The sequence below is a fragment of the Crocodylus siamensis genome, chromosome 1 (genome assembly GCF_052110815.1).
Source record: "Crocodylus siamensis isolate JL-2025a chromosome 1, ASM5211081v1, whole genome shotgun sequence".
NCBI lineage: Eukaryota > Metazoa > Chordata > Crocodylia > Crocodylidae > Crocodylus > Crocodylus siamensis.
The window spans coordinates 142,251,695-142,272,390 of record NC_143395.1 but is presented as its reverse complement, the minus strand read 5'-3'; the positions used below and the strand labels follow the sequence as shown (position 1 = coordinate 142,272,390).

At 44.2% G+C, this 20,696-nt stretch overlaps 1 protein-coding gene across 3 annotated transcripts in view; it reads right to left on the bottom strand.

Annotated features, from left to right (window-relative positions):
• Positions 1-20,696, bottom strand: part of MTR (5-methyltetrahydrofolate-homocysteine methyltransferase) — a 78,415-nt gene that overhangs the window by 38,648 nt on the left and 19,071 nt on the right. For all 3 annotated transcript variants that reach the window (XM_090044745.1, XM_090044752.1, XM_090044761.1), the window contains exons 9-15: positions 17,445-17,545; positions 15,729-15,790; positions 14,165-14,232; positions 12,791-12,870; positions 10,147-10,259; positions 7,571-7,711; positions 6,571-6,756 (exon numbers count right to left, since the gene is read on the bottom strand). In XM_090044745.1, coding sequence (XP_089900871.1) covers positions 6,571-6,756; positions 7,571-7,711; positions 10,147-10,259; positions 12,791-12,870; positions 14,165-14,232; positions 15,729-15,790; positions 17,445-17,545 — 751 coding nt within the window. The remainder of the gene's footprint in view (positions 1-6,570; positions 6,757-7,570; positions 7,712-10,146; positions 10,260-12,790; positions 12,871-14,164; positions 14,233-15,728; positions 15,791-17,444; positions 17,546-20,696) is intronic.

Here is a 20,696-nt window from a genome sequence, read left to right as displayed (position 1 = left end):
GCCTTCATCTCTCTCTCTCTTGCAAACACCTTTGAAACAGAGATACGGGCACCTGCATGGTCTTCTTCCTATAAGAAGTTCTCCATACAAAAGATCCTAAGGTATAAAGCCACCATCCATTCTCTGCATACGACCAAGCCATTGAAGCTGATGCTGACAGGGAAGAAAAGGCATCCTCAGAACATTGGCACATTCCAGGACCTCAGCATCAGCAACTTTGTCCTGCCAGCAGAGTCCTAGAACGTGGCAAAGGCAACGTAAGTAGAAACTTCTGAGGTGCTTTTCTGGATAGAATTCGTAGTCCAGGATTCGCTACCATACAAAAGACCGTCGATGATGCAAGCATGGTATATACTTTGACCCCGTCAATCAGCTTGTTGTTGATCCTTACTTGTTTACTCAACATGCTCAGGATACCTGCTGCTTTGCCAATAGGGGTATTCAGTTTAGCCTCAAGTGACAGGTTGTTGGTAACAACAGAGCCAAGGTACATAAATTTACTTGCAACAACCAATATGTTTTCACTTATTATGAACTTTCTGACCCACAGCATTTGTCTTCTTTGTGCTGACTGTAAGACCAAACTCCTGGCAAGCATAAGCAGGGGTGCGCAGGCAGCAGACTGCAGTTTTGCCCCAGCTCTGGACCACATTGTCACCGCTGCAAGAACCCAGCCCCGGATGCAGAGCAGCTCCCTTCCCAGCCCAACACCCTGCCAGCGCTGCTGGGGCCAGTCTCCATGAAAGCCCTGGCCCTGCATGGCCACAGGTCCGCCACTACTGGGTCTCCATGGAAACTGGTCGCAATAACACAGGCAGGGGCTGCTAAAAAATGGAGTCTGGCTGCCAGCCAGATCCACCACTTTGCCCATCTCTGATTTAGACAGTCTTTGGACAGAAGTCTGTGCCTCTCAACTACAGCAACAAGTAGTTGTGAGGACCTCTGGGAAGATTTAGTTGTGTGCAGGTAAAAGGACAAGACTCTACTGTCCTTCAGAATGCATCTGTTTCAGAGTGATACATCAGTTCTTGGGAAGTAAGATTCTGGGAAGAGGACTTGTAGATAAAATCTGTTGACTCAAGTGAAATACCATAACAACCTTGGGTTGAGATGCAGTGTGAGCCCATGGTGACTATAAAGAAATTAATCTGATGAGACTGGTCACTAAGATATTCTGAAGGGAGTGAACCTTTTGCGCCAACAGATGAATTTGGCAATAGATGCACCAATTCTAGGGACTGCCCGACTCCCTGCACAGGACAGAAATATGCCCCTGCATGTTGAAGCAGAGTGCTTTGGTAATACCATGTGTCATCATCTGGACATAAAGCCCTGTAACATGATGCCAAAATGCCTGTCAGACTGTGATCTGCACTGTGACCCACACAGCATGAAAACTTAATTTCTAGGGACGCTTGTACAAGTGATGAAAATTGGCCATTTCTGCAATTCAATTTAATAGTTTCATAGACACTACGGCTGGAAGGGACCTCGGAAGATCATCAAGTCCAGCCCCCTGCCTCAGGGGCAGGAAGTCAGCTGGGTCAAAGGATCCCAGTAAGATAAGCATCCAAATGTCTCTTGAAGGAGTCCAGAGCAGGTGCTTGCAACACCTCTAGAGGCAGTCTATTCCAGGCCTTGGGGGCTCGGACAGTAAAGTTCTTCCTTACGTCCAGCCTGAAATGGTCTTGCAGGAGTTTGTGACCGTTCGACCTCGTCATTCCATGGGGCGCTCTGATGAACAGACATTCCCCCAGATCCTGATGTACACCCCTTATGTACTTATAGGCAGCCACCAGGTCCCCCCCTGAGCCTGTGCTTTTCCAAGCTGAAGAGCCCCATAACTCTCAGCTTCTCATCATCAGGCCTGTTTTCCTGACTTCTGATCATGCACGTGGCTCTCCTCTGCACTAACTGCATCACACTGTACACGTGCAGGGTTTTGTTTGGTTTGTTTTTGTTTTTTTTTACAAATTAAATGAGTTTGCTATGTTGCAAACTAAAATACATCTGCATATAGTTTAGTTTGCAATGTAGCTATTTATAACATTGCAGCCTTTGAAAGCTTGCCCCTCCCACCACGGGAGAGGTAGGCTGAAGGCAGAAGCAGTGAGGAGCCTAATTCTCCCTCCCTGCCCCCAATAGACCCCGACTTTGTTTCCCGTGTGCTCAAGCTGCTGGTGGGCTGAGCAGTCCCTGACCTATGGGGGGCCCAAGTCCTTCCTTCTGTGGCAGCAGGGCCCCCTGGGCAAGCTGCTAGAGGGTGGGTGCTGCCCCAGCTCAGGTCAGGGAGCACCTGGATTGGGCTGGGTGCTGCCTACAAGCTGGGCCAGCACCTGCCTGGCCGAGTGGCCCCGCTGCCATGGAGGGAAGGTCTGAGCCCCACCCCCGGAGCTCAGGGCCCACTGGCAGCTTGCCATGGGAGAGACAGGTAGGCCCCTTGGGACATAGAAGAAGATCAGACCCTTTGCCAGTATTCCCCCCTCCCCCCACCCCTTCCCTCCGCCCAGGCGGGGTGTTAGCTGCGCAGGGGCTGCCCCAGCTCGCAGGCAGCACCTGCCACATCCAACTCTTCCCCAACCCTGCATGCTGGAAGCCAGCTGGGCACTGCTCCCTGCACAGGCTCAAGGAAGAGCTTGATCTGGTGGGTACTGCCTGCAAACTGAGGCAGCACCTGTGCAGCTAGCACCCTGCCTGGCCAGGGGAAGCATCAGGCCCTCCCTGCAGCTCAGGGGTTGCACAGCCTGGCAGCAGCTTGCACAAACGGGCTCCACTGGGGGTGGGGGGGGAAGAGCAGCAAAGGGCCTGATCCTTTTTTTCTCCCCGTAGGGCCTGCTTGCCTCTCCTGCGGCTGCTGGGGGCGAGCTGCCGGTGGGCTCCGTACTTTTTCCTCTATGGAGGTGGCACCGTCCAGGCAGCACCTGCCTGCTAACATCCCACCTAGGTAGCCCCAGGGAAGGAAGGCCTGCAACCATGGAGGGAAAGACTGGGGTCCCCCTGAAGCTCTGGAGCCACTTGGTCTACCAGCAGCTTGTCCCCCTGGCCATGGGAGATGCAGGCAGGCTCCACCGGGGGGGGGGGAGGGGGGCAGAGCGAGAAGGAATCAGGCCCTTCACCATAACGGTGACAGAAGCCCCTAATTTGAAATGATGGGTTTTTAAATCATCACAATTAAAACCCCCACAGTTTAAATTTAGGGGACTAAACCCCCACCACATGTAGAAGCAGCCTAGAAGACCAGAGACCTTGTATTTGAAAGTTATTCATGTGCACGCCCAACCCTGGCTGGGAGGCATGTTACAGTTGTTGCTAATGAGCAGAAGGTGGGAAACAGGACCCTCTTCCAGGTGCTGTTTAGGCCCCTCTGCCATTTGGAGGGAGGATCTGATCAGCAAGGGAATAATGAGCTACTAGTGCCTCCTGAAATTGGGGGGGGTCACCCACAGAAGCCTTCGATGGCAGCAGCCCTGCCAGGGGAGGCAGGCACCAGCCCTGCTGACAGCATCAGTCTCAGCCATCAATGGGGGCATGTGCACCCCTGTGCATCCCCTACCAATCACCTATGACACCAAGGAGGTATCTCCCATGGGCACAACTGCTCCTGCAAGCACATGAGCTGTTACCCTGGCAAGGATATGACTGATAGTTATGTTTCCTCCTCAAGATGAGTGCATAAATCCATAGAAAAAGCAAAAGGGTGTCCTTCCAGCCCTTGAGAGTGCGCAGAGGCTCAACTCTCTGAACTAAACAGCTCTGCCTTTTCAAAGGTAGTGTTTTATGGGAAGCCTATAGCCCTAACACCAAGATGAGTGCTTCATGATGCCATCTGTGTTCACCAGCTATATTCAAAACAACCCGAGGCAGGGTCTGGGCCACTGTCTGTTTGCATGCAAGGCAGAAAATGCTTCTCTAGAGTCCGATGGCAATTTGTCATTAAATAATGCTGGAGGCTCATCAATTGCAGAAGTTGTTGTGACAGGGTCTAACACCAGGGGTGGTTGTGATGTCCCTGGCATCCCCTCAGCCCTCGTTAACTCAGCTCTTTTGGGGCAGTCTCCCCTTCTCCTTGCTTGCCATGCCTTGATGAAATGATACTTTCAGAAAAAGGAGGCTACCCCAGAGCTTTCAGAGTCAGATCTCCTCATAAGTACGGGTGTCTGTGCTCATCACCTTAAGGACTAGTTATGTGGACACCGTCCTCCTCAGTACCCACACCCAGGCCTCGCAGATAAATCAGATCATAACTCCCCCTACAGGCTATGGGCTCCTGGCTCTGTTAGTCCTTACACCAGCCCCTCTTTATGGGCATTCTGGCCCCATCAGTCTCCAGCTACAGCCCTCCTGGTCTTTGGTCCCTCTCCTTAGACCTTGGCCCTTATCCTAGCTAGCTGACATCCATAGGTTCTCAAGCCCTGCCAGTCTCCAGCTGTGGCCTTTCTTGGCCTTCAGTCTCTTTAAGGGGATCAAGAATGTAGCAGGTTAGACACTGAAAGCCCCTCCCATCCTGGACACTGTTTCTAGATAATTATTCCAGGGTTGGGGAAGCTATAATGTTACAGCATTGAAATGCTATTCCAGCTACTGAACCATATCTCTGGAATGTCCCTATAAACAATAACCTATGGACAAAATGGTCATATCAAAATTTAGGGAAAAGCCTCCAAAACCAATGAACTGGAAACCAGGAAACATAAGACAGCAGCTTCTCTCCAAAAATGTGTTGCCATTGTTATGAAAGAAAGTGAGAGGATAAGCATGGCTAGAATCCTGAGTGTCACAGGAAGAGTCTGATGAAAACACATCAATTGTTGGCTTGAACAAGCCTGGAAAAGGGGATTGGTTCTCCCTTGCAGAGCTGACAGATCTGATATTGGTGTCAGCAAGACTAGAGAAAGCAGGTCCAGGCCTCCAGGTCTGGCTGGACAGTCAAAAAATATTCCATATAATGAAACAAAGCAACACCTCTTGAGATATCAGCACTGCTGGATGGCATGGGAAAGCTGATAGCTGCTGAGGGAGTGAAGTAGCTACTGCAGGTACTGAAGCATCTAATCCATGATGAATAAAATCGCAAAGGAGAGGCCACATGTGCTTATTCTTGTACCTCCTCACTACCTGGGAAGCAAAAGTGGAATCTCTAAAATCAGACATCAGTTCTAGGACTTTGGTACCAGGATGTTCGTGAGCTTCATCAAAACCCACAAGTGGCCACAAGAAGAATGAAACCTAGTCAAAGTGAAAGATGGGGACATAGACTTATCTAGAGAAGGTATATGGTACGTAGACCATGGGAACCTTATGTCTTACTAAAAGATGACACAAACTAAGGGAAAAAACAAAGAGAAATCACGTAACTAACTGAAGTTAATCCAAAAATTAAGAGGAATCAGAAAGCTGGAAGGGACCTCAGGAGGTCATGCAGTCCAACCACCTGCTCAAAGCAGGACCATCCCCAACTAGATCTTCCCAGCCCAAGCTTTATCTAGCTGGGTTTTGAAAATCTCCAAGGATGGAGCTTCTGCCACCTGTCTGGGTAACCTATTCCAGTGTTTTACTACCCTCCTGGTGAGAAAATTCTTCTTAATATCTAACCTAAAACTTCCCTTGCTGCAACTTGAGGCAGTTGCTCCTTGTTCTGTCATCTGCCACAACTGAGAATAGGCTAGAAGTAAAGCATCAGCAGATTCTGAGAGCAGCTGCTGGGCAAGAACCAGTCTGGATCAGACTGGTAAAAGTTCTGTCTGGGGACAAGGCAGACCAAGGGAACTGAGGGGTCAAAAGTACACATCATCACCCTTTGTGTCCTGGGGGCAGATGATGAGGACAAGCAGGGCACATGCACTCTGTACAAGTGCTGCTAGTGCAGGGGGAAAAAAAGGGGGAGAATGCGCATATGGACAAGCACTCAAAGGAAAAGTCTGAGAAGAGATCAAATCTGAAGGCTTTGATTCAGTCAATTTGAGCAATTAAAGTTAGAGACAGAGAGACACTCTGGGATTCTGGCATGGACCCAATTTCCAACATACAAGCAAAACATAGGATACACAACTTTGGGAACAACTAAGTGAATTCACAGACCCAAGCCCAGGTTTCCTTCTGATCCAAATGCCATAAGATCCTGAACCAGAAACTTGAGAAGTCCAACAGAATTTAAAAGGGAAAAAAAAAAAACAAAAAACTGTCCCTGCTGTAAAATTCCTGTCCACCCAACTGCTGTGCTGGTTATCTAGAGAAGGAGAGTAGGCTTATGGTCCACCAAATCCAACATGGCTTCTACAATAAGCAGACCTTGGTTTTCTACAATGGAGCAAGGTTCAAGCTGTTCTTCTACCACCCCTATTCACACAAAAGCCCTCATTATCTCCATCTAGTGGCTTCAAGGAAACAGTAGCTCTGTATAAACATTAACATGATATAATCAGGCCATCTCTAACTGCAGAGAAAATTAAGACCACACAGACTTCTTTGATCATATTTGGCTAGGAATACAAGGCCACTTTGCCTCCCATGGGAGTGAGGGGCCTTTAATTTCAGTGATGAACTCTGTACAATAGGAAAAGCAACACTCACTTGACCCACTTCATCAAAAGCCATAACAACAACAGCTCCTCCATATAACTTAATTTTTCTTGCTTTCTCTAGAAAGTCCTCTTCACCTTCCTTCAGGCTGATGCTGTTCACAATGCATTTCCCTTGACAGCACTTCAAGCCAGCCTCAATCACAGAGAAATTTGAAGAGTCAATACATAATGGCACCTATAACCAGCAGAAAGGTAAACAAAAAGAGCATAAACGCAAATGAAGAGAAAATGTTCCAAGCACCATTCACCACCTTCAACAGAAAGATTATAAAAAAAAAACAAGCCTCCAAATGTATCAGCTTTTCAAGTTTAAGAAAAAGAAATAGAAGTTATCCACAAACAGAATAGCATCCAGAACCCATACTTCAAGTACAAATCTAAAAGCATTTTTACTCACACACAAACAGCAACTCCATAAACACACACAGACAAATTATCCTATATGTTGTGTGTATGTAGAGATATTTTTACTTCTATAACCTCTTCCTTCATAATACAAATACTTATTTTTAGACAGTTTAATTTCTTGGTATTAAAACTACCTTACATCCCAGCTAGTTTTGAACCCCTGGACTTCAAAAAGCTTGAGGAAAGATTTCAGAAGGAAATCTATACGAGTAAAGATTGCTAAACACAGCCTTGTACCTCCCATTTATAGACTGTTGATCGGTAGGAGAAGACCACATTTTATTTAGCCAAATGAAAGAAAAGCAAAAGGAAAGGGAAGAGCATAATAAAATCTTGATTCCTCAGAAGTCCTTTTCTGCTATATACCATCCCCCATTTAACATGTATGACTCCTCTCTGAAAGGAAGGGAAGAGCCACAGTCCAATACTTGTAGCTTTCCCACCACAAAACTAGGAGAGGGCAACTAAATACACACAAGCTCCACCAGTATGCAAGACAATGAGTATCAACATTTTCCTGAAATTAGGATTCAGAGTACAACAACAACAAAATCTGTGTTCTAGGCTGAACATGGTACAACCTTGGCTATGTCAGGTTCGGAAGCAATGAACTTGCAAAATCTGGCCATCGCATTTGGGCCATCCAGCATTCCATCATCCATGTTGATATCCAAAATCTGGGCTCCCATCTCAACTTGTGCCTTGGCTACACTCAGAGCCTCCTAGAGGAGAAATTTAAAAAAAGAAAGAGGGATTAGCACCACAAATGAAAGCCTTTCACTAATTCACATAACCATGTCATTTTCCTATTAGAGTTCCTTCCTTGTTGCAAGTCAATGATTCTCAACAGGGGTACTGCAGCAGTCTGGGGTGCCTTGAGATCATTTCAAGGCTGCTGCAGGGTGCCACAAAATGTTAGCAGTATTAAGTGTGCAAACATGATTTCATAAGACAAATCCACAGATTTCAAATAGGAATTCACCAAGTTAAAAACATTCTGACCTGTTGTGGTGGTCCTTGAGATTTCCGCAGCGCAAGGATTACTCTAGTATTTTCTGTAGTCAAAAAATGACTGCAACAGAGAACCCCCACCCTGTTACTGGGAGGCTAAGGGAGATGCAAAACCTGCAAGGGCCTTTTAAGAGTAAAGTCTTTGTGCTCCAAAGTGGTAAGAATGCAGACAATGCCACTTGGGAAAATCCCTTGGAGGCCACTCCAAGGGTGGCCTTGGGTCACTCTAGCCCTGGATGGGGAAAAATAAGGATCTAGGCAGGCCAGAGCCCAGAGTTATGGTAAGGGGGCTGCAGGTATGCAAAGACAAAGAAGTCTCTTCTTTGTGTTCTCAGTTCAGCCAGGATAGGGATGATTTAATTCAGGTTATTCTTTGTATTGTGCATACCCGGAAAGGCTGCATTTTTGTTGTAATCAAGATAGTAACATCCAGAGGACCAGTTTGTGGCTGTACAGGTCATTAGGAGGCCACACAGGGATGGCAGAGAGGCACTCCAAGTCTGGCCCTGCCAGAAGAAGGGCATGACAGACAGAGACAGAGAGAGACTGGGGCAAGGGGGCTAGAGCCTAACTCTTGAAAAGGAAACAAGCCAAGACCAAGAAGCTGAGTCAGAGTAAGCGGGCTCAAGTTAGGGGATGACAGAGGCGATGACTGAAGCCCTTAAGGCTTACATTTGGGCCAGTAGGGTCACGAGTTGCGACTGCCAAGGTACAGTATGCCACCAAGGTACAAGTAATTTTGACTGGGTACATGAGCTGCCTGCAGAGAAGCCAGCAAGGGCCTCGTAGTGGACAGAGGACTCAGAAATCAAATGAGTCCACTAGGCACCAAGAAGCCCACTCCAGAACTCAGGGGCAGCCTCCCAATCAACAGAAAAGGAACATCAAGGCATGGCAAGAGAGATAGAAAGGATGGTCCACAGCAGCCATCACAGGAGCCCTTAGGGTTAGAGAGTGAAAATTAAGAATTGACATTTTCCAAGGGGTGCCTTGAGTCCAAAAAGTTGAGATGCCTCCACTTTTGGGTTCCTAAGGAGCTGGGTGCTCCAAGGGGCTGCCTAACGTTGCCTCTTCAAGCTGCGTCTTTAAAAAGGACTTTCCCTCCAAAGCCACTCAATTACTTCCATTTGTCTAAAATCCACCCTGGTCTGTGGAATCCCAGCGTGATTTGGAGGATGGCGAAGGGTGGATTACACGAAAGCAGGTCAAGTATTATGCGTTGCCAGCAACTGCATAGAGATGTATGTGCAGGGTAGAATATGGAGGGAAGTGAATTTTTTCTAGGGAAAGTCATCTTAAAGTTAAAACATGAAGCAGAGACCTTGATCAGCCTCTAGAATATCCAACCTCCAAAATCAACAGAAGCAGGGGCCTAGGCCACCCCACCCCTACCCTTTCTTCTAGGGTAATTCTGGGAATACTCCAGGATTGCTGCTACAAGGCATACTGGGTCACAGCACTGCAATGCATAAAAGGTGACTGTTCTATTGAGAACCCTTGGCAGTGTATATATGTGGACCCCTCAATACCGCAACACTTGTGAACTGGCTCCCAGTGAGATTCTTGGAACAGTTCAATTGTTGCACGTGTCCACAGCTTAATTTAGATGGCGTGATATAGCATTACAGGCTCTAGTATAACAGATCCTCTGCTGCTGTAAACTGTCATGTCTGAAATGAACAATGTTGTGACAATTTACGCCAGCTGAGGATCTTACCCAAGGTCTTTTCATACTGATCCAGAACTGTTCCAAGCTGCAGTGGAAAGGTTTTCTGGGATACTTTTCCTATCTTTCCCAGTTCAACCCTTGACTCCAAACTGCTGAAGAAACAGTACAAATCAAGACAGCATCCTCAGCTGTGCAGCTAGAATCAAACAAGGAACAGACTTTTCAGTAACACTAGTCATACAGCTAATAAAGCCCCAGTTAAACCCTCCCTGGTATTAATCAACTGCTATTAAATACAGCAGGGAACAAAGAAAGAACATTTAGAAAGCCAGGAAACAGAATTCAAGTTCATGCAAGTGGACTGAATAAGATGTGCAGACATGATGGCTGAAAAGCAAGGCAATACCATAAGAAATGCTATAAAACTATACGGTTTAATTTGTACACCATCTAAAAAAACTAGTATTAGCAATTCACCTCATAGTTGCCTTTCATGATGAGCTTAGCAAACTTCCTAGATCCTGCAACATTGCAACGTTCACCAATGTTAACAAAGTTGGTGTATGGTCCAATCCTGAAGGGCTCTAAACCTAAAAAAGATATTGTATTTACAAAACAAAAAACAAAAACAACCTCCCCCCTGTAAATATACAGAAAAAGAATGGAAAACACTGTATGAGAAAAACAAGTTTACCCCCAATCCAAGCTATGAAGCCTCTATTAATCTCGGGATACAGCTCCCTCAGCACATCAGGCTGGAATTGAAAATGTGTACTTTCTCCTGTTAATTATTATAGTCATGTACAAACTCTCACTCACTGACAACATTCTTAACTGCAAGGTCTAGCAGCTGTATCTCATTTGCAAGAGAGAAGGAAAAAGACAGAACTAGCCACATTATACCAACCTAAATAGGGCAATGCAGAGGCATGCTGATGGGAGACATTCTCTAGAGAAAAGTAACTGTATACCATCATACCGATATACAAGTATTAATCATCCTGATCTGTTTTGCTCACAGTACCCTTCATCAACACCAATGGGATTTTGTATGTTGAATGGCTGCAAGACCAGGCACAAAAGACAACGGTTTCTTTATTCACCATATGTAATAAAATTCAGTCCCAGTTGTTTGAAGTTGATGAGTAATTCGTTCAATCCTCCCTGCTCTCAAGGCGTGAGCAAATGCAAGTTGCATGGAAGTTAATGAGGTACTGCATTAAAAATGAGGCCACCCTATGCATTAAGGCAACCACAACTGAAAGTTAGCCTAAAGTTATTAATGACATAAGAGAAGCAGCATAAAATAGTGATACTTTGTGAAGATTATTGAACAATGCTAGAGGGCAGCACTTACTTCTAACCATGTAACACACTTAATGTTACTTAGAAATTGTGACAGTCTCTTCTGCTATCCAGTTTGAAAAAATACCCCACAAAGGCTGCGGAAGTACTAAAAATAATACTTCTTTGGAGGGGAAAGACATGCTGTTAACACACACATATCAGCTGAATCTGTTAGCCACTTCTAACTTGCAGCAAGGGAAACTAAACAACAATAATTTACCCTGAATGCAACACATAAGGAAGAAGAGAGATGAAATAGTTACAACAGATTCAGCTGAACTACAGGTAAGTCCCTCCCCTATTTAAAGCAGTATAATTGTTTGGTCTACCCACACTCCACGTTTCTACATATCTGCAAGGATAAGCCATTTACTTACCGGCACTCAAAGGGCAATAGCTAATTCTTTTAACAACCAGAATTTTCCCAGTTCATTGAAAACATATTCAGAACCTCCAAACATAGTAACGTTGGCCTCAGAGAAGCTTTTAAGAGCCACACCAAATAAACACCAAATATTTCATTGGGATCCCAGTTAAACTAACTGCCACAGAGTGAAGACAGTTTTTTCAGGGAGATGAACTTAAATGCCCCCAATTCCCATCCTGAGGCTGAGCTCAGAATGAGACCAGGGACTGTAGGTATCTTTTATTTAAAGCTCAAGTCAACCAGCTGCTCGCATAAAAATTGAAACATGGGGAACAAATAAGTTACCATTGGTCAAGACACAATTAGTTGAATTTACATCAGACTATTTTTGATTTTGAGAAACAAAAAAAAGCCATCCTGAATAAGGGAATGAAATCTCGCCATTGTTCTGATACACTGACTATTAAGGAGACTCACGGACAAACATAATTAGGGGCCAGGCAATTTCACAGGCAGATTACAGGGCCTGCTGCCATTTGAGGGTTTTATTGTGGGTAGGGCCCCTTCACACCTCTGACTGGCCTATGGGCCCTGGTGTCCCTGCCAACAATTGATGGAAAAAAGCTCTCCGTTGTACAGCTGCTGCCCTGCACTGCTGATTGGCTGAGAAGGCTGTCCATCATGAGCCCTCCCCCCAAGGCTGACTGGTTGAGGGGAGGGGCTAAATGGGGTGGGGGGAGGAGGTAGCAGCTATCTTGCATGCTTGTCTTCATGCCATCAACCTCCCTGCGCTCTTCCCCCAGGTAGGCTGCCTAGCCAGGACTGCTGGCTTCCAATAGAGAGCCAGCATTTCATTTTAGTAAGATTCCCTCTTCCCATGGATTTTGGAGAGATTACCTAATTTCCATAAAAACTGAGCAACCATGATTTGGGTAGGTTCCTAATCATAACATTTGGCTGGATGTTGTGTTTTCAGGGCACTTGCCTAGGATCAGGATGACTGGGTTCAACTTCCAGCTTTGCCACTGACCTTCCACATGACTTTGGGCAGTCCAGCTTATCCCATGTGCCAGACTTACCCTGCCTGCCATATGGGGATAAGTAAACCAACCTTTCTTTGTAAAGCACTTTGAGAAACAGCAACTGAAAGACTGCAAGAGTCAAGCTTTGCTATTAAACAAGCTGTGAAGCCAGTGTGGATAGGAGTGTCTCTCAAGCCTCACTGATTAGGCATCCAATAGTTTCAATAGCCCTTTGAATGTTACTAGGGATTCATGCAAACTGTTATATTTCAGAGGTGTGTATGTGGTGATGGAGTTCTGGTTCTTGCCCACCCCAGTCTGGTCCTCAAAGTGCCATGGAAGAAGAGCAAGTGAAATGTAAAGTTCCTGTTTTGCTCCATCATACCTGATAGCAGCATGTAGCCATCTGAAAAGGAGGATGGCGGGACACGAGGTTTACATGCTTTCACAGCTTCAGCAATCTCCCTGAATTACAAGAGGAGAGAAAAAGCCCTGGTGTTTTAAGAGCATAAGTTTTTAATTGAAACCAAATTCCCCTAGGTAAAACTAAAGTGAAAGTACAAGACAAACACCCGCAGTCCTAATCCAGCCCTGCATGACAAGGGTAATTAATGCATTCCATATTGTGCAGCCAAAGGCAAAAAAGAAAAAAACGCAAAAAATAAAAAAAACTAAATCAAACTCTTCAAGAAGATTTTATAATCGTTATTGGTGGCGAGTGTAAGTAGCCATGGATTTCCAACAGACACAGACATGGAAAACACTGCTGTAGTGTACCCATTTACTAACAAGCACAAAGATATTCTGCACCCTGCACAGTCAAGAATTCACAACTTTGGCTGTGATTATGTATTGCAGTGGAGCAGTGACAAGGGACAGATTTCACCCATTCTTTCAGGTGAAATGCTTCTCCTAACAACTGCCATGTGGATCATGGTGAGTGTGACTACTACAATAGCCAGAAAGCAGGGTAAAGATGCACCTTACAGATGAACTGAATCAGAGATGCATAAGCTTTCATGATCATGAGCTCACTTTATCAGCTATGCTTTATGCTAACTATCTGCCTCTGTATTATGACAGCATAATCATCTCCCTTCTACTGGCTTCAGAATCAGCTCAGGAAAACATGCCATGCCCCCATGCACTTTCACTCATTCCCCACGCAAAACAGAGTAATGATGGACCAGAAGGGTCCCTACCTGTGCATTCACAGGGACTGGTTCCTGTGAACACAGAAGAAATAATGGTGGTTTTCCATGTACCAGTTTCAGTGGGACTACCATGAAACAGTTCTGACTGTCTGGGCTAACAGGCTTTCTAAAGTTTTCAGATTCTCCCCTTGGCTTTTTATTTTTCTTTATCCTCCCTTCAAACCAGTTCTGCTGTATTGCTACACAAAATGCTACAAAAAGCAGCAGCATGGAAGACAAGACAGAGTAGAAGAAATGAAAAGAAATAGTCTGCTGTCTACAACTGACAAGCAGGAGACAGGAAAAAGGCACTTTATTCCAAAGCAGCTGCTTCAGAGACAAAGGACCAGGTCTTGCTTGTACCACATTACTTTCATCCCTACAACAAGCCAAAAGTAAAGAGCCAAACTATTCCTGGGTTGTTGCAGGTTACAATCAAGTGTTTTTGTCTATTATTTCTGTGAAGAGACCCTAATCTGGATCACAGGACTCTGAAACTGAGGACAGGATGAGGGATACATTCCTTTCCTCAGTATCTGCATAGCTAATATGGCCCATGAAGTTACCTGATATGTGCTGGAGTAGTACCACAGCAGCCTCCAACTATGTTGACCAAACCATCCAAAGCAAAACTCTGTAAGTAGGAAAAAGGCAATTTAGTTTCAAGTTGATGACAACATTAAAAAAGTACATGCTTCAAATATCAAACAAGTTAAGGCTCCCTGAAAAAGATAAAAAGAATAAATATTACTAAACAAAAATAAAATTAAATATATGCAATGACTGGTTTCTGATTTTCATGCTGCTTCTACCATGTTGTGAGGAACGTTGAGAGTCACTGACTTAGATTAGTCTGGTCTATATCTCCTTTTTGAGAACTTAGAAAAAATATCAAATATCTGTTCATAATTAACCATACAAGAGCAAGCTAATTATTCCCAACAAATGCAAACATATGAGGACCTACAGCATACAAGAGACAGCTCTACAAGCTAAACAAGCCTTTCTACAACCCTACACGGGAGAAAAGGCCAAAAACCACTTGGCTTTTCAAATATTATTAAGTAAGAGTTTCATTTGAAACGAATCCTTAAGCACTACCTGTCACCAAGTGTTATAAACCCCTGGAGAAAAAATTGTTTCAGACATGACAGAAAGGTGACAGTCATCCAAGACCAAACTATAGTGGGGTAGGCAATTATTTGGGATGGAGGGCCATGTAGGGAGTTTTGGGGAGCTGTTGCAGGCTGGGCCACCATCACACCCCAACCACACTGAGTCAGCACTTGCCTCTGCTTTCCCTTCCCCATCCCCAGTCTGCAACAGCTGACCAAGACTCCCTAAGTGACTGGATTACTAGACTGGGCTGGGCAGTGCCAGACAAAAAGGACAGGTAGGGTCTCCATTAAGAACGGTCCACGACCTACGCAGGCAGTGTGCATTTGGCTGGGTGGATACGATAGGGATGCAGGCAGCAGCATCTAGGAGCAGGACAGGGGGGCGGGGAGTAGCAACTGGGAGTGGAACGGGTGGCTGGAGCTAGGATTGGGATCGCAGGGTGGCGAAAGCACAGGGCTGGGACAGGACCTTCTCCCTGCATGACAGATCACAACTGGCTTGATGCAAAAAGGTGGTGGAGGGCATGCCTGGTGACCTGCCCCCCACCCCAGCACAGTACAGCTGTGGAGTGGCGCAGCCTATCAGCATAAGGCAGGCTAATCTGGTCACAATCCATTAGGGCTGCCCCATGCTACCAGGCCACACAGATCCAGAGCCACACTGTGCTGGGGCTGCCCACACACACCTGGGCTGAGCTGGGTCAAGGGTGTGTGCTCCGCACCACTGGGCTGCTGGGAAGCAGAGTCCGGCTGCTACACTATCCCAGCCCCACTGCACGCCTCTGGGCAGCAGGACTGAGCTGTAGGCTCCATGGCCCGGGATGCCCCCCAAACCTGGGCTGGGTGGGACAGAGACCAGTTGAAGGCTAGATAAAGTCCCTCGGAGAGACATTTTGCCCACCCCTGAACTACAGCAATGCTGTAGTAAACGTACAAAACATGACTCAAGTACATTCCGGAAAAAAAAATGTATTAATTATTACTAGGGTTGGTTTTGAGAAATATTCCATACCTTAATGTGCTCAGCAGTCACTTCAGGTGTTTCATCATAACCTCCAAAGGTGTTGGGAAGACCTGGTGGAATATTTTCAGTAGTGTATTACAATTTCTTTAAACCCCACAAAGAAATAACATTTAAAAAAAATCAGCTGCACGTGTAAAAAGGACTAAAATGCTTCACCACACTTGTAATCGCTATTCATTGAGGGATTACGATTTTTTTTTCAGAAAGAATTCGAAATACGTCTGAAGAAAAAATTTTTTTCAAAAACTTCAACAGAATTTAAATGTTTCTTATCCATAGTAACAACGATTGTTTTCCCTGAGGAGTTTTAAACGGAAATGTAGTAAAGCTTTATTCAAGTTCTGGGTTCTGTTTTTAAACTAAAAGAATTATTTCATTTAAGCTGAAAGTTGAACTACTGTAGCTATAGTGCAGTGTTTCTGGCTATAAACTAACAAATATTTGCTACATTGCTAATAAATAAAAAGCTCATTAGTGTTAGATTTCCCCAATTAGTCGTTTAACCTAGCCCCAAAGTATTTGCTTTTCAGCCTTATTATACTTTTCCAATCTTTACTTTCTGTCTCTATGGGGGAAATAAACCCAGGTTATTAAAGACATATAAACTATGTTTAGTAAAAAATCCTTCCCTGCTTCTCTGCCTCCCAGAAAACATTTCTTTGTACTGGTACTGGGTCAGTGAGAGCCTCACCTTGCATCTTTATACATTTATTCTCATGAGTAGATTATAATAGTCTCTCTGTGTCTCTCAAACTGCTTACAGGTAAAAGGTTTTAGGGATCTACCCAGCACCAGAAACTTCCAAATATGGCCAATTTCCTGCCCAATGTGGATATGAATTTTGATGAAGTCTTGGAAAGAAGTAAAAGTGTGGCAATGGTACGCTAAGCAACAATAAGCCTGGAGGGAGAAGGAAGAGTGGGAAAAATCCCAAGATCCAAGAATTTGGGAAAAGAGTAATGATATGGGGAGCTCTAAAAAAAATAATGCCCTTAACTTCAGGACATTTTACAAATATCATTTAAACCAGATTTTATCATTTGGGCTGTTTTGCAGAGATACTTATGCTTTTCATAAAACAATGTAAATTAGCGAGTTTAACATAATAGGCAAATAGTTAATGAGAACAGAACTGTATAACAAAGGGTGTTATTTTGAGATGAGAGCCTTCAACTAAAAGTATATCTGGACACTGCCAGAGTCCAATCTCTTTGCTGGTGAACTGCTTAATTACTAAGCTGTATGTTATTTTTTAGATTGATCTTTTATAATTTTGCCATAATCATCATCATTATAGGAATTTTAAACTTCGCAATTAAATGCTTTCTGAGAAAGATTTCTTGAGAGTTCTTGAAATGTCAATATTATTTCAAGTCTTTCAGGGTGCTCAATACAGACATTTATTTATTTATTTTATCTGAAGTCAACTTGGAGGCTGAACCCAGGAAAGAAAAGACAGAAAATAAATCAAACTGGCAGCACACTGAATATCAATACCCAAGTCCACTTTTTGCTGGGCAAGGTCAAATTACTGTGGGACCCAAACTTTTAAGTGAAAAGAAAAAAAAAAAGGGAGTTTTCAAAATGATGAGGTACTGCAATCTGTTTACATACTTTGCCTGTAAATTATCTAGTTAGCATATAAATTGTAGCAATACAGAATAGCTGAAGTAATTTCTGCTGTATACTCAACATGACACACACCTGCATTGGGATAACAGATGATGAAAGCCGTCGTGCATTTCCCAATTGTTTCAATGAAGGGCCGCATTTCTATTGCTCCTAAAGCACAGTTTAATCCAATACTGAAAAATAAATATTTACACTTATTCCCAGTTTAAAGAAAAGACAGCTAAATAAAAAGCAAACAGCGGCAGTACTGGTACTTTCCCAATTATCTGGCAGGTCTCTTCCCATCCCACAGGAAGACCATTAAACCATAACTGTATGGGTTAAGAGAAGAATGCTTTATCTGCAGAAGGAAGAACATTTCTAGCATAGGAAACGGATCTTGAGAGATTGCCTCCTGATCTTCTGATGCAAGGTAATCAACCAGAAAAACTCCAAAATCTTAGTTCTTAGCAAATAAAAGATTGGGAACTATTTATTTTAGCAGGTAATCAAATCCGTAAGAAGTTGCCACCCAATATCCACACTCTGGGCTGCAAGGGCCCTCACCATTCAGGTCAACATATAGAAAAACAAGTCACAATAGGCTGCCTTCCCCACCCTCTTGGCTACAGCAGAGCCTGGAGATTCATGCCAAACCTGCATATACAAATTCTCAGTATATCACCAATACTGTGCTCCAGTTAAGTACTGCTCACTTTCCCAGGCTTGGTGATGTTCTGAAATGTCAGCTTGTCTAACATCACTTCCAACTATACAGCTGGTCCAATAAAGAGAAAAATCACCCCAAAATCCTTGCATATATGCATACTTCCTTTTTTTTTTATTTTATTTAATTCCTTTTTTCCTAAAAGCACAAGGAATGGTAAAGCAAGACTTGGTATGTAAGGTGAGTGGGAAAGTGACAGTCTACCTTGAGAACATTTGTACTTACTTCTGCTTTCCACACCATAGGTGTGAGAGAACAAATGGATAGGACATAGTGGGAAAAAAAAACAAAAAACAAACAAACAAACAAAAACACTTACAAAAAGAAATTATAAGGTTGCAAGAGCAAAGAACTGCCTGAAGCCACTAAGTTAGATATAATATATTTGCCAAAAAACCCCTGAAATTTCAAAGAAATTGAGTGCATCAATTAAGACATCTAGTGTCAATGTTAAGCTAGCACAATCTAATTTACTCCGCCAAAGGGTACAAGCTACACCAGAAGGATGGGAGACAGGAAGAGCAATGGCATAGTGCATTGTGCATATTGCTCCAAGAGATAAGCAGTTTAGCCCTGAATGAAATGGGGTGGGGATGCTGATTTCTCAATGCAATCATATTCCAATAGGCGCATGTTTGGGGACTGTGCAAGTAACAGCAGATCCCTGTACTTGAATTCACCTAACTACAAACCCAGTATACAAACCCTGGGTTCCAAATAGCTGCTGGTGGTCCTCATAGCAGAGGGCACCTCCCTACTGTATCAAAATACAAATCCAAAGTGTATGTACAGACATTTGGGGAGGTCATTGCGAGGTTAGATCAAGTTAAAAATGGCCACCCAATCTAAGTCAAGATAGGGGGGCTAGTGGGGAGGCTGGGAAGATTGGGGTGGACAGCAAGCAAGGTCCATGAGGGAGGGAGGTTGGTGGGAATCAGGAAAGTTTGGCAGGATCGGGGGAGGAGCTACCAGGGTCCAAGAAAGTTTGGCAGGATCAGGAGGCTATGGGGTCTGCAGGACAGCTTGAAGGAATGGGGCTCCTGTGGCCCAGGGGCTATTTTTAGCCCTCTGCCACTGCCCACCTCCAGATGAACACCCCCACTTCCCCCTGCAAACCTACCCTTCCCACCCCAATTTACTTCAAATCTGCTCCCAGCGCTAGCAAAAACACTAGTAAAACTGGCAGTGGGAGTGGCCTGCAGGATGGGGTTTGGGTGGGCTCTGGGACTGACTCATCTACTGGGGGGGGGGGAGGGGAGTCTGTCCAGGGGAGGGGCAAGGGGCCTAAAAGTAGCCCAGCACCATGGGGCGGGTAAAAAAAAAAAAAAAGAAGAGAAGAGAAAAGAAGAGGAGTGCAGCCCTAGGGCTGGGTCCAGTGACTGGGCTTTTCCACCCCCAGGGCTGTGCTGGGAACTATATAGAAGCTCTGTTAGATCCATCTCACCTGACCCGTTCTGAGTTAGACAGACTTGGAGGTCAGGGTATCCATTTTGAGACCCATCTAAACTGCCTGAACTTACACAGAGTTTCCATTTAGCTCTCTAGTTAGGTTCATGCAAGTGTATGATCTGCACCTGGATAAACTAAGATAGATTGGGTGGCCTTTTTTAATGCAATCTAACCTCTCCAAACATCTGTACCTAGCCTGAGGGTGATGGTCTTAAGAATAGAGCCTGTAACTTTACAGCATTTCCAAAGTAGTTGACATAGAACTTTTAAAACACGCATTTTACCCTCAATTTCATGTTTACAAATGTATGGACTATGCTTATATAAAACATTTACAAATACACCTTACACATTTACCATTCATCTCAAGTATGTACTGCACAGAGACGAAGATCTCACATTTATTTTCATAAGTGTAAACTCATCATTCAAGATTATTGCAACAAAACAAAAAACAGATGATATGACCATTTATATGAAATGTAGATAAATGCCATATACTATGTCATATATCATGTTTGATTTATAAACTTCCATTTTATACCTTTTTTTAAATTTTCCCTTTTTGCTTTAAATGGGTGTATTTCTCTCTGCCTCATCTCAGCTCCATTTGTCTCTGTCTCTCTCAACAGACTCATCTGTTGATCTATGACCCACCGCAGCAAGATATGCTATATCCAAGTGGTATAATCAGTGAATGAGAATGTTTCAACACTCACTGGACTCGCCATATATTGGATACCTAAAACCATTTATTCAGATTACTTGAGGGATATACTGTCACAAGACAAGATGATGAACAGACCTGCAAGGCTGGGACAATTTAGGTTTTGCAAATATGCTCATCAAAAACTGGAAGCTCAATTCAAAAGCTGAATGTTGTGTTTCCTGGTCGATGTCACGTTCAAATAAATTCAGTACCATCACAGCCAACAAAAACTAACATTTAAGGAAATACATGAGCTTTTTACTGTGCACTCTTAAAACAAGCAGCCTTGCGTTAGTTGGGTAATAAGCACGACCGTACCCTAAACTTTGTGCCTCAATTCGCTAAGCCAAAGTACTTGGTGTAGCAATTGTCATCCATCACATGCCAAGACTACAAGAGCTCTTTGGCACAAAGTAGTATGTAAAGCAGAAAGCATAACAGAACTTAAATCCCCTTCCTC